This window comes from Girardinichthys multiradiatus, chromosome 1, assembly GCF_021462225.1.
Source record: "Girardinichthys multiradiatus isolate DD_20200921_A chromosome 1, DD_fGirMul_XY1, whole genome shotgun sequence".
NCBI lineage: Eukaryota > Metazoa > Chordata > Actinopteri > Cyprinodontiformes > Goodeidae > Girardinichthys > Girardinichthys multiradiatus.
Genome location: NC_061794.1, coordinates 18,021,365 through 18,034,835, shown reverse-complemented (window position 1 = coordinate 18,034,835; position 13,471 = coordinate 18,021,365). Strand labels below are relative to the sequence as shown.

General features: G+C 38.9%; 2 protein-coding genes across 2 annotated transcripts in view; one reads left to right on the top strand and one right to left on the bottom strand.

Annotated features, from left to right (window-relative positions):
* Positions 1-2,641: 2,641 nt before the first annotated feature.
* On the top strand, positions 2,642-5,105 carry atp5f1e (ATP synthase F1 subunit epsilon). Its single transcript, XM_047390770.1, has 3 exons — positions 2,642-2,792; positions 3,131-3,252; positions 4,935-5,105. Coding segments are annotated over exons 1-3 (156 nt in total). The 5' UTR covers positions 2,642-2,760; the 3' UTR covers positions 4,937-5,105.
* Positions 5,106-5,169: 64 nt separating this feature from the next.
* The window catches only part of si:dkey-11f4.7 (piezo-type mechanosensitive ion channel component 2), a 54,712-nt gene continuing 46,410 nt past the window's right edge, over positions 5,170-13,471 (bottom strand). The window contains exons 50-56 of the mRNA XM_047390660.1: positions 12,403-12,591; positions 12,136-12,228; positions 11,141-11,310; positions 9,147-9,263; positions 8,846-8,925; positions 8,365-8,590; positions 5,170-6,752 (exon numbers count right to left, since the gene is read on the bottom strand). Of these exons, the coding sequence (XP_047246616.1) occupies positions 6,497-6,752; positions 8,365-8,590; positions 8,846-8,925; positions 9,147-9,263; positions 11,141-11,310; positions 12,136-12,228; positions 12,403-12,591 (1,131 nt within the window). The 3' untranslated portion in view covers positions 5,170-6,496. The remainder of the gene's footprint in view (positions 6,753-8,364; positions 8,591-8,845; positions 8,926-9,146; positions 9,264-11,140; positions 11,311-12,135; positions 12,229-12,402; positions 12,592-13,471) is intronic.

The window sequence follows — 13,471 nt, the reverse complement described above, 5'->3', positions numbered from 1 at the left end:
TTCCACTGGTCTAATGTCCATTCCTTGTGTTCTTTAGCCCAAACAAGTCTCTTCTGCTTGTTGCCTGTCCTCAGCAGTGGTTTCCTAGCAGCTATTTTACCATGAAGGCCTGATTCACACAGTCTCCTGTTAACAGTTGTTCTAGAGATGTGTCTGCTGCTAGAACTCTGTGTGGCATTGACCTGTTCTCTAATCTGAGCTGCTGTTAACCTGCGATTTCTGAGGCTGGTGACTTGGATGAATTTATCGTCCGCAGCAGAGGTGACTCTTGATCTTCCTTTCCTGGGGCGGTCCTCATGTGAGCCAGTTTCTTTGTAGCGCTTGATGGTTTTTGCGACTGCACTTGGGGACACTTTCAAAGTTTTCCCAATTGTTCCGACTGACTGACCTTCATTTCTTAAAATAATGATGGCCACTTGGTTTTCTTTACTTAGCTGCTTTTTTCTTGATATAATACAAATTCTAACAGTCTATTCAGTAGGTCTATCAGCTGTGTACTATATTCACCTCCTGCACAACACAACTGATGGTCCCAACCCCATTTATAAGGCTTGAAATCCCACTTATTAAACCTGACAGGGCACACCTGTGAAGTGAATACTTCCAGTCTGGTGAAGCACCAGATCAAGGCTGAAGAGGCACAATTTTCATCAGCCTCAGATCTACGGCTACAACTCCTGCATTCAGCACCGATAGCACACCTGAATTCGTTAGCGACTCGTTTTCTAGCCAGCAACATGAGAGAGGAAATGTTTGAAACAACTGAGATGTTAGAATACAAACAGCTGGATGTTGTTTTGACATATTCATTAAAGGTTATATATATACAGTACAGACCAAAAGTTTGGACACACCTTCTCATTCAAAGAGTTTTCTTTATTTTCATGACTATGAATATTGTAGCTTCACACTGAAGGCATCAAAACTATGAATTAACACATGTGGAATTATATACTGAACAAAAAAGTGTGAAACAACTGAAAATATGTCTTATATTCTAGGTTCTTCAAAGTAGCCACCTTTTGCTTTGATTACTGCTCCGCACACTCTTGGCATTCTGTTGATGAGCTTCAAGAGGTAGTCACCTGAAATAGTTTTCACTTCATAGGTATGCCCTGTCAGGTTTAATAAGTGGGATTTCAAGCCTTATAAATGGGGTTGGGACCATCAGTTGTGTTGTGCAGGAGGTGGATATAGTACACAGCTGATAGTCCTACTGAATAGACTGTTAGAAATTGTATTATGGCAAGAAAAAAGCAGCTAAGTAAAGAAAAACGAGTTGCCATCATTACTTTAAGAATTGAAGGTCAGTCAGTCCGAACAATTGGGAAAACTTTGAAAGTGTCCCCAAGTGCAGTCGCAAAAACCATCAAGCGCTACAAAGAAACTGGCTCACATGAGGACCGCCCCAGGAAAGGAAGATCAGGAGTCACCTCTGCTGCGGACGATAAGTTCATCCGAGTCACCAGCCTCAGAAATTGCAGGTTAACAGCAGCTCAGATTAGAGAACAGGTAAAATAGCTGCTAGGAAACCACTGCTGAGGACAGGCAACAAGCAGAACAGACTTGTTTGGGCTAAAGAACACAAGGAATGGACATTAGACCAGTGGAAATCTGTGCTTTGGTCTGATGAGTCCAAGTTTGAGATCTTTGGTTCCAACCACCGTGTCAGAAGAGGTGAATGGATGGACTCTACATGCCTGGTTCCCACCGTGAAGCATGGAGGAGGAGGTGTGATGGTGTGGGGCTGCTTTGCTGGTGACACTGTTGGGGATTTATTCAAAATTTAAGGCATACTGAACCAGCATGGCTACCACAGCATCTTGCAGCGGCATGCTATTCCATCCGGTTTGCGTTTAGTTGGACCATCATTTATTTTTCAACAGGACAATGACCCCAAACACACCTCCAGGCTGTGTAAGGGCTATTTGACCAAGAAGGAGAGTGATGGGGTGCTGCACCAGATGACCTGGCCTCCACAGTCAACGGACCTGAACCCAATCGAGATGGTTTGGGGTGACCTGGACCGCAGAGTGAAGACAAAAGGGCCAACAAGTGCTAAGCATCTCTGGGAACTCCTTTAAGACTGTTGGAAAACCATTTCAGGTGACTACCTCTTGAAGCTCATCAACAGAATGCCAAGAGTGTGCGGAGCAGTAATCAAAGCAGAAGGTGGCTACTTTGAAGAACCTAGAATATAAGACATATTTTCAGTTGTTTCACACTTTTTTGTTCAGTATATAATTCCACATGTGTTAATTCATAGTTTTGATGCCTTCAGTGTGAAGCTACAATATTCATAGTCATGAAAATAAAGAAAACTCTTTGAATGAGAAGGTGTGTCCAAACTTTTGGTCAGTACATATATATATATATATATATATATATATATATATATATATACGCACACACACACACAGACACACACAGAACGTTTACATCTAAGACGTTTAAAAAAAAAACATTTTTGATAAAAAAAAAAAGCACATAGAATTGAATAGAATAGACACAACAGTAGGAATGCAGCACATTCATAATTGTATTTAGGAAATATTTACGATCAGTACACTGCTTAAAGTGGAATCGTGTCTGTAAAAGGGACCATCGTGTCAGCGTTTAAGAGAGCTTCTGTTTGGGGATGTGTTTAATAATCGTCATCGTTGACATCCGGTTCCTATTGGACAGAAAAGGCCCTGCGTGTCTGAAATGACGTCATCACGTAGTCTCCCAACCTGTCCTTGAAATTACGGAGTGGTCAAAATGGTTGCATATTGGAGACAAGCAGGCCTGAGGTAATAAAATGTAGTCATATTTGAATTCGCGGTATGAGGTGCTTCTTAAAAACTGTAATATGTTACAGGACTTGTTCGTACAACTAAAAGTATTTTTAAGGTTTTTATAACTGTGTCTTTAATCGAGTTCCACAGCCCTCCGCTCTGTGCTATTAGCCTCAGTTAGCTTTAGTGTTTAACCTAGGGGTTTGCACGGGTTATATTTAGGCTTAGAATATGAAAGAAAATTTAGAGCAACTCGTTCAAGTGTATTTATAAGTTGAAACATAACAATGTGTCGTCCCGTTCATCATTGCACCCAGCATTGTATGAGGCTAACCAGTGTGTCCTTCATGCAGCTACATCCGCTTCTCCGCCATCTGCGCCAACGCTGTGCGGGCTGCGCTGAAGCCGCAGTTCAAAGTCGAGGCACTGAAGGCTGCAGAAGCCAGCGTCAAAGTCAACAAGCCCAAAACAGCATGTAAGTTTATTGAAAACAACCCGCCAGAGTAGCTCTTGTCATCCTTATGTTTCTTCCCGCACTGAACGTAGGTCCACGAAGGTGACATTGAGCAGCTTTTATTCAGGTTCTTCTAACAGCAGAATGTACGATTCAGTTTATCAGCCATGGACTGGCTTGACATGCAGGCTGCTACAATGTTATATGCCTATGTTGGGTTATTGTTACTGCTGCTTAAAAATATTGGTAGCCACAGTTTATCCTGTTTAATATAGATTTTCAGTTTATTGTGATATCCATTTAAATGATGCATTATACTGTAGTTTCTATAAAGCATTAATAGAATGTTGCATGGGTTGGCAATTGGTAGAAATGTCAGCAAAACTGTAAGACTTGAGCATTAAAATAACTGTAATGATGCCAAATTCATATGTGGAGGGTAAAAATTAAGACTGCTGTAGTGTTTTAATAGCAGAAATTGTAGTGTAATTTATGCATCTCAATTTTCATTGAAACTTAGGAATGTTTGTGACCCAAAATCACAAAAAAATTGCTTTGTTTTTTCAAAGATGTAATATAAAATGTTCACCTTTTGATAAATCTTCTGTTTTTTGTTTTGTTTTTTTGTTGGCTGTTAATTGACCTTTGATAGCCAATCATGGAAAAGGTAATGATACTGCAGATCATACCTTTTCCATTAAACAAACTACAAGTATATTTAGCATTGAAACAAAAATATATTCAGCTCACATAGTTTTTCAAGTGCAGCATCACAGGTAAATCCTGAAAATAAGTTGTAAATTATTTCTCATTTTTGATGGAATCTATGGCCTAAACTTCAGGAAAACAATGCTTCTATTTTATAGTGCATATTGGGCAGGAATACTATAAATGTTTTTGCTTGATTTATTGAGCTGTTTGTTCTTTAGGTGAAATCAATATTCAGTGAACTGAAATAAACTTTAAAAACCAGATGTGGGTACACAGGTTAATAATTTATAGTGGATTTCTTTCCCATCCAAACATGACCACAGTTGAATATTCAGACTTGAATATGTAAATACATCCTAGTAATAGTCCCATGGCAGCATGCACCTTGACCATACTCTTTTTGTGACTTTTGACAAAACAGTAGCTGCATTTAAGAACTATTCCTGGCAGAGTTGGGAGTGTGGTTTTTAAAATTCCTAGTTTTCCTGATACAATCCTGAATTTTAGACTTAAAGGTGCAACCTGCATATGGACATTAAATATTTGACCCTGTCTGTATAAATTTAAAGGCATTTCTGTGTTTAAGTCATTGCAGTTGTATGTACAACATTCTACCTTAGGGGGAAAACGTATATAATAAATTATGTATAGCCCCACCTTAATGACATTCCTGCGTACGATGTGTGGATGTAAACTTCTGACCACTTGTAAAAATGTAGGAGAGGGCTGTTGGCTACATTTTGCATAGTCTGTTTAGGTCAACCATTCTAATCTATTATGGTTCTCACTAACTGTACCTGTTAGTGGATGTGTGGGAACCATATCTGGCTCAAAAAATGCAACAGATGAAACTGAAAGTACCTTTTATTGATTGAAAGTGTAGTACTAAAGCATTGGTCATCATTCAAATAAATGCTCATGTATCTTCCATTCCAAGTAAATTTTCATTGAGATATTTTTATTAATGTTTTTCTCCTTTTGTTTCCTTCCAGGATGTGAAACTGTTGTAAATAGTTTTTTTCCTGGGTTATGAGGCCCTGCTGCCCTCCTGTCCTTCAAAACATGGAGAAGAAGAGTTGGAAAACATCCACATGACACGTTAGAGACTGGGACCTGAATGAAATTTGTTTTTTTCATTTGTAATTAAAAATGTCCATCGTAAATTTGTCTCTTTGGTGTTCTGTTGGTGAATATAGTAAAGATGTGCAGAATGAGACACTGAGATGGTTTTGTGTAACAAGTTTTGATATTTAATATTTAATCATGAGTTTACATGGTGATGTACAGAAATGTGGTATTTACAGAGGCGTGAATGTTTTACATTCACTTATTCAAGTGTGGCGATTAATAGTACAGAAGGATCTAGAGTAAATGCCTTTAAATCCTGAACCCAATGCAAAGTGGACTGTAAACTGGCACGAATACTTGACCAATAAGTTGCACAGACAGATAGTTGAATACAGCACTTCTAATGGAGATAATTAAATCAGATATTTGATATTGGTATGGAGGAGAACATGTTTAAGTCCGATCGGTTGTAAAACAGTTCAGTGCTTATGTTTCTCTACTTTGCAAGTAGGTTTCTTCAGGGTTTTAGGTATCATAAATGACTAGAAAAAGAACTGATTTGTTCACTGTAAGCTGCCATTTTAGGGTGAAATCACCTAAAATATAAAAATTTTCAGATAAAGTATTGTCTGCAGTTAATTTGGAAAACCTGAAGTTTTAAAGTTTCAAGTCATAAGTAAAGATTTCAGTTCACACTGCATGGATTTTGTCAGTAAACCCACTTAAACATGTTTACGTTCAAATAGTTAAATCTTTTTCAGGGAAGCTGTCTTATACTGGATGTAAAAAAATCCATGGATGTACTGTTGCAACTTTGATTAATGGCATAAGGAATACATTTATTTATCCTTAAAAGGTCAGCTCTCCCTTTCCTGGTTGATGTAGGGCTCTAAAAACGATTTATCTCCACATTGTATAACTTTTTTTTTCCAGGGGTTTTATCTACTTAAAACAAGGTTCTAATAAATTTTGAATGTATTTAAAATTACCTGGAAGGTAAGTAGCAGTCATGTCCTGTTTCCAGGCGTGTTTGTGTCAATTACACTGATAATGGACTGAAACACAAAACATGTTTTTTGTTCTCTTGCTTTAGTCAACTTTGAAAACATTGTCTCTCCTAAAATAGGCATCAGTTTTGTTGAAATTTAACAAAAAAAAAATGTGTAAATTGGAGGCAAAATGCCAATAGATTATGACATTAGGTCAAGCGTTTTTCTTTTTTTTTAGAAAGGACTGAAGTCCCTATAAAATGTTTTAAGGTGTCACTGGAAACTACATGGCCAGCAATCTTTTTTGTATCAGAAGGTATTTTTGCTCTTCACATTTACAAGTGAAAAAACCTGAAGACATGATCTTGCTGCATAGTGTTTGGTGGTTCTTACTAACTGATAGGACTAATGAGTTGTCCACCTTAATCTTTGCTGCCCTCTACAACACTAATGTAAACCTTCTCAACCCGTGCTAACAGTGGATGGACTCCTGAGTCCTAGCTGTCTTTCTTCTCTCTGGTCATCTTGATCATGGTCTCTGGTGATCGATAGAGGAAGATGAGTTTCTCAAACAGCGTCTCCTCCAGCTCCATCTCTCCAGTCTCCCGCACCACAAAAATGTCCGTGCAGAGCTTCAGGACTCTGTCCACGCAGGGCAGCTCCTCAAACATGATGGAGCGAGATATCCCGTTGAAGAATTCCCGGACAAACTTACCAATGACGAGCACCACCGACATGTATAGGCCAACGATTCTGCAGCATTGACAGGAAAAAAGCACTGTTAAATGAGTCTGAGCCCTACCAATAAGAATACCTGTCTACATTGCTTTCAAGATTCATTTGGCAAAACAAACATTCAAGAATTAGGCTGAAGACTCTTATGGGCCCTAAAGAACGTGGGGGACTAAACATACCAAATTAAAAAAAATATTCCTGGGCTGCCCAACTCAGTTCAATGATCATTTGGATATGCCGAGATGAAGACACAATTTGGTATTAAATGGAACAAGGTGACTGCCGAGATGTATACCTTGATACCATTCCTTTTATAAACAAAAACACTTGGTCTAAGAACAAAATCAATAATGAATGGGTTAATTCCACTCTATTGATATGGACAGAGATTAAAAAGGTACTTGATCTACCTAGCTCTTTATGTAGAGGTATAAGAATCAATCATAACTCTGAATTCCTCCCTACATCCAGACTGCAAAACTGGGCTGAAAAGGGGTTATCTCTGCTGGGTCAATTGTTTGAGAACAGAAACCTAATGTCTTTTCAGCAACTCCAACAAAAATATATTCTCCCAACCCATTACTTATATAAATATCTACAATTGAGGCACTATTTGCAAAGACATAAGGATTGTAACACACCACAAGTCCTCCCTCCAATATGAAGAAATTCTTCCTCTCTGTGATAAAAGGAACTATTACTACTAGATACATATCACATATTTATAAATATTACAGGAGGAGGACACGGAAGACACAAAAGATATAAAGGTGAAATAGGAACTGGAAATGAATGTGATAATTAAGGATGAGGATTGGGAACAGACATTTTGAGAGGGTCATGGACTTTCATGTAGTCCAACACTGAGAGAATTTGAATGGAAAATCAAAGTGAGGTTCTTCAGGACCCTTCTTGCCATTATTAGATTTAGTAGCACCTCAGACAATTGCTGGAGGGGTTGTGGACTAACAGGAGACTATATCCACATTTTTGGGACTGTCCAAATTAAGGGAACTACTGTAAAGGTATACAAAAAGAAATTACCGCATGTTTGGGCAATACAATTCTTTTGGAACCATATTCTATCATATTGGAAATTTTCCAGAATAAAACTCAAGCTGAACGCAACTTCTATCTTTTAAAGGTTCTGCTTTAACTGGCTAAGAAAATTATCACTGACTTTTGGCTGAAGCTACAGCTGCCCACAGTCTCTCAATGGAAGAACAGGGTGAGGGATATATATTATATGGAGCAAAATTACAGATGAAAAGTGAAATATTTAAGGAAAAATGGTCCCCAATTCAAGTGTTTATTTTAACAGCAGCATGAGACCAAACTGGTGACCAACATGAGGAGGAGGTGTCAGTCTGTTCTGGTTGCCTATGGTTCTCCCACACACTACAGAGGCCACATTATGTTAAATAAATAAGTTGTTAAATTAAAAGTATGTCTTGTTTCTTCAAACTTCAATCTAATAATCCAGTCCAATAAACGATACCACGATACCAAACAGTAGCTCTTCTGAATACCTATTCCAAGGCATGAGAAACCACATGGGAGATCTTCAGCCTAATCTGTACACATCAGAGCAAAAGTGTAGGTAAATTCTTAAATTTTTTATGCTACCTACCCGTGTCCGGCCAGAAAGCCCAGACTTGAAGGGCTGACTTTATCATTAAACACCATAATCTCGATGCTGTGGCATTTTGGTTCAGGGGAGGTGAGAACCTGGGAGCACTCCTCTACCACCCACCACTGGTCTGTCTCTTTGTCTGAGGTCCCGTTGACCTGCTGAAGCCTGATGGAGATGGGCCTGAAGAAGGAAAGCCCCTTGTGATCCGCGCGCTCAGACGAGTCTGAGGGAAACGTGCAGAAGAGAAACTCAAATTCTAGATTCACACAGCGTGAAACAGGAAAAATGTATTTGAGGATTTAAATTAACATAGGGTGTCATTGTATCAGCAAGCGGAAACGTATCAACTATTGTAGAGCTTTAAAACTGAAGCCTCTTTAAATATTTAAGGCCTCAAGTAGTAAAATGAAGCAACTTTTTTGGGGACCAGTCAGCATTCAATATGGACTTGTAACCCTGTCAGAGTATAGTTGCTTACCTACTGACATCCTGGTTGCCATTTTGGATTCCTGTCCTTTGGGACCTCGTATGTATTTTGGCAGAAGAGAATGAATTATCCTGAAAGAGAAAACACAAATAAAGTTTTTTTGCCAAATAAATCTGTTTTATTCACCTGAACTACCTTTGTATGGCTGTGCTCACATATATCTTCTTTAATTATGCTGTATTATCTGGCTGGAGTGTTAGGATAATCTAAGAGCACCACAGGCTTATAAAGTTTCAGTTCAGAGCAGCAGTGTCACTGAAGTAGAGCTGGTTGTGCTTTTAGAGGGACTCACACAGGTTTGGTGCTGTTGCCCTTGAGCATTTGGACAATCCCATTCCTCAAAGCCTCGTCATCAAACTTCACGGTGTGTTCTCCCACCGCCTCCACATTCATTGATATGGATGCATTCCTGAGGATGAGAGTGCATCACATGAGCACATCTAAAGCTAAAACAGAGGTTTATACAACAAACAAGAATCATTTGTAATGCATGCAATACACTGTAACAAAATAACACATTTATGTACACTTTTAATACGAATTTGTGTTTATATTAACATGTTGGTGTCTATGATCAGCCTATTACAAGACATAAACAGTCTGTCAGTCAGTCATTTTCTACCACTTATTCCATAGTGGGTCGCGGGGAAGCTGGTGCCTATCTCCAGCAGTCTTTGGGCGAGAGGCAGGGTACACCCTGGACAGGTCGCCAGTCCATCACAGGGCAACACACAAACAACCATGCACACACTCATTCATACACCTAAGGGCAATTTAGAATGACCAGTTAACCTAACAGGTATGTCTTTGGACTGTGGGAGGAAGCCGGAGTACCCGGTGAGAACCCACGCATGCACAGGGAGAACATGCAAACTCCATGCAGAAAGACCCCCGGCTGGGAATCGAACCCAGGACCTTCTTGCTGCAAGGCAACAGTGATAACAACTGCGACACCGTGCATTATTTTATTGTTATTTTGTTGTACAACTAGCTTGCAACAAAGCAAGACTCTCGGGACCTTTAGCAGATTAGTGTGAATATTAGCAAATGGACAATTCAGATTCCAAATAGGATTAAGAGGGTAGCAGCACAGTGGTAGTAATAGGCGTAAAAACAATAACACAGCAACGAAATAAAAATATAGATGTAGACAACCAAACTTGAATCAAAACAATTCAAAGTATCCAAATAAGTGCTAATAATTCAAACTGCAAATTACAAATTTTGAAAGTTTATTGCAGTAATTGAAGGTGGAATAAAAGTACATTTATATATCTGATGTCTGGTTCTAGCGAGCATGTATCTCCTTCCTGACGAAAGAAAAATTACTTCCATAACCCCATAATGTCACAGGATTTTTGGTACAAGTATTTTTGGAGACTTCTGCCACTCTAACAGTGGTGGTACATTCCTCTAAAAACCTGCTGCATTTAGTTAATAAGTTTACTAAATAGCTATATTTTACAAGATCTAACAAAGCTCTCTACAAAAATGCCAAAGCTCTGCTAATTCTGTCTTTTTGGATATGATGATAACATAACCACAGAAACCAAATGTTTCCATTATGATAGAAAACAAACTAAGAAAAACAAAATATTTTGTGAGGAGGAGTTGTTAAACATATCCACACAATTTGATTTTTACACATCAGTACGTTATGACATTTATTTCTGATGATCCAGACTGAAAAGTATTTGTGTCAAAGAGAGCCGCTGTCCACCATTTCTGGCATTTCCCATTTAGACAGTTTTAGTTTTTTTGCAGAAACATTAGAATAAAATGAGACAATACAACTGACCCAAAATAAAACACTGATGAAAGCACAGATTTGACCCTATTAGACCCTATAAATTGCATCTAAAGTGGACAATCTTAACAGCAGTCCAGCATTTTAACAGAAACCTGTGTAGCAGGGGGGTGTTTCTGCTTTTGATGTAATGGTAGTACAAGTAGAGGGCATGAGGAGTTTCTGACCATGTTTAGAGCCCTGTTCCTACAGCGGTTCTGAAAGAAGATCCTGGACAGACCCCTTTGAGCTCCTCTCACTATTTTCTGCCGGGCTTTCCTATCTACCATATTGTAACAGGACAGTGTGTGTTTCATTGGGGTGACACTGAATTAAATATCGTACTGTGTTAACAAATGCTGCTAACGGCTTTGTGGAACCTCTTTCTTCTGTGAGCTGGGTTTGGGCTAGCCACCACAAGGTCCCCTTTGGTAGATCCAGGTGTTTTCAAATGAAACACAGATACACAGTGGGAAAAAGCAATACACATAAAGTCTAACCTGAGCAGTGTCCAGCGTAAAGTCATGTATATGTGGGAAGAGTTGCTCAGTTCCTTAATCATTGCTGCTCGACTGGCTGGGCTGATGGTCCAGAGCAGACTGGCATCACTCTTGATTTTGGCAACAACAATGTCCTCTGCTTCATAGTTCATTAGGAACTGCATTGCACCCTGAAACACACAGTAAGAGTCAACAGAGTAAGATTTTCTTATAGGTTTGAATAAACATCACCACTAATTTCTGACACTAGAAAGCTCTGATTTTATTCAAGAAGTAATTCAGCAGCTGATACTTTTAAACATAGACAATAAAAATCCACATTTATATACTTCAAATGCATTTAAAGGTTTGATTTGTGCCTCTATTTTCATCTCAAACAAAATTTATTTGTCAAGACAGATGTGCAGTACATCTTAGAATACATACCAGATAAGTCTTTGTCAATGCCAATTTAAGATTTTTATTATTTAAAATAGTTTTTTTTTCTATGTTTATCGTAAAAAAAATCAGCTCTGGTACTTGTAACAGAAGGTCTTCCACATTTTATAAGGTCTTATAAAAAGGTCTTCCACATTTTTTTGATCTTTCTGGAACCTCTGGAGATCATTGTGGAAAGACGGATTCTTCATAAAATGAAGAACATTATGGAGAACCCTGAGCATCCTCTTCATGAGACTGTCCTACAACAACAGAGTGTCTTCAGTCAAAGGCTTCTGCAGATCTGCTGTAAGACGGAGCGCTACAGGAGATCCTTCCTGCTCACAGCCATCAGCATCTACAACGGCTCTTTGAGGAAACCTTCATAATATGAGCTACAACAACATTTAATTTCCCTTAGGGATTAATAAAGTATTTTTGAATTGAATTGAATTGAATTGAATTGTATGCTGGTTTGCAGAATTTCCCTCTGCTCAGCTGTTGTATTGCTTGTCCTCTCAGACCTACTTAGCTGCAGAGAATTTGCGCTATTTTGCAATAAAAGGAATATATCTCACTGGATGTGTAGCATAAACTTTTGTGAGTCGGTTGAATCCAGCTTCAGTGTATGCGACCAAGTTCTGCTCCTGGGCGCTCATGGAAAACAGAGGCTGTAAAAAGACACACCAGATAGAGACAGACATTTACCTGCTAACATATGAACATGCACAGTACTTGCAAACCAACTTACACTTCAAGCCAGGGAGTAAAATTATAGCTTCTACATTTTCTGTGTCTCAGGAAGAACTTTAGCAGACAGAGTTGTTGATGCTACCAGTGCTGACCTCATATCCTGCGATGCTGAGCTGTATGGAGACGTCCACCGGCTGATTGGTCAGTCCGACTGCTGACTGGACCAGAGACATGAAGAGGAGTGGGAACCAGATAATGCTGATCAGGGCGAAGATGATGAAGCCTCCCATCCCATATTTTACCACCTTCTTCTTCTTCTGCCCTGGTAGGTGTGGATATTTCTGGAAAATGGAGTACAGCTGTTTAGCTGCTCCTTATTTAGACAAATAATCCCACAGGCCGGTCAACTAAAAAGGTCTTCCACATTTTTTTGATCTACTAGAATGTATTTGATATTTGTTTAAAGAGACAATGTTAAATCATTCTGACTAATTGGTTAATGCACTTTCAGTCATAACATCATATGAGTTTAAATTAGTGCAACTTTAGTTACTGTGATCTACATAGTGCCTGCAAAAGTATTTATACCTCTAACTTCATCATTGATACCACTAACATTAACTTTTTTTGTAGTGACAACAAATCCAAATGTTTTTTTATTGGGATTCATGTGATGGAGAAGCATAAATTAGAGCTTAATGAAAACAGAAGGTTATTTTACATTTTCTCCAATAAAAAACTAAAACAAGCAGAGCACATATGTATTCATCCCCTTTAGGTAAATACGTTGTAGAACTGCCTTCATTGCAGCTGCAAGCCTTGTGGGGTATGTCTCTGTCAGCTTTGCACATCTAGAGACTAGAGAGTTTTGTTGATTCTCCTTTGCAGGATAGCTCAAGGTCAAGCAGACTGGAAGGAGAACATCTGTAGATTGCAATTTTCAAGTCTTGCCAGAGATTCCCAGATGCCTCTGGGCTCTGTTTACTAATTATGTGACTCCTTAAGGCAACTGGTTGCACCAGACTTTATTTAGAGGTGTCAGAGTAAATGGGGCTGAAAACGTACGCATGCCACATTTCTTCACAGCCGCCATCACAGTCTTTGCAGTTATGCACTACTTTGTGTTGGTCCGTTACATAAAATCCTAATAAAATTCATGGAAGCTTGTGTTTAGAGGTCTAGACATTGTCACAAGGCACTGTGAATATGGTGAGGGAGATA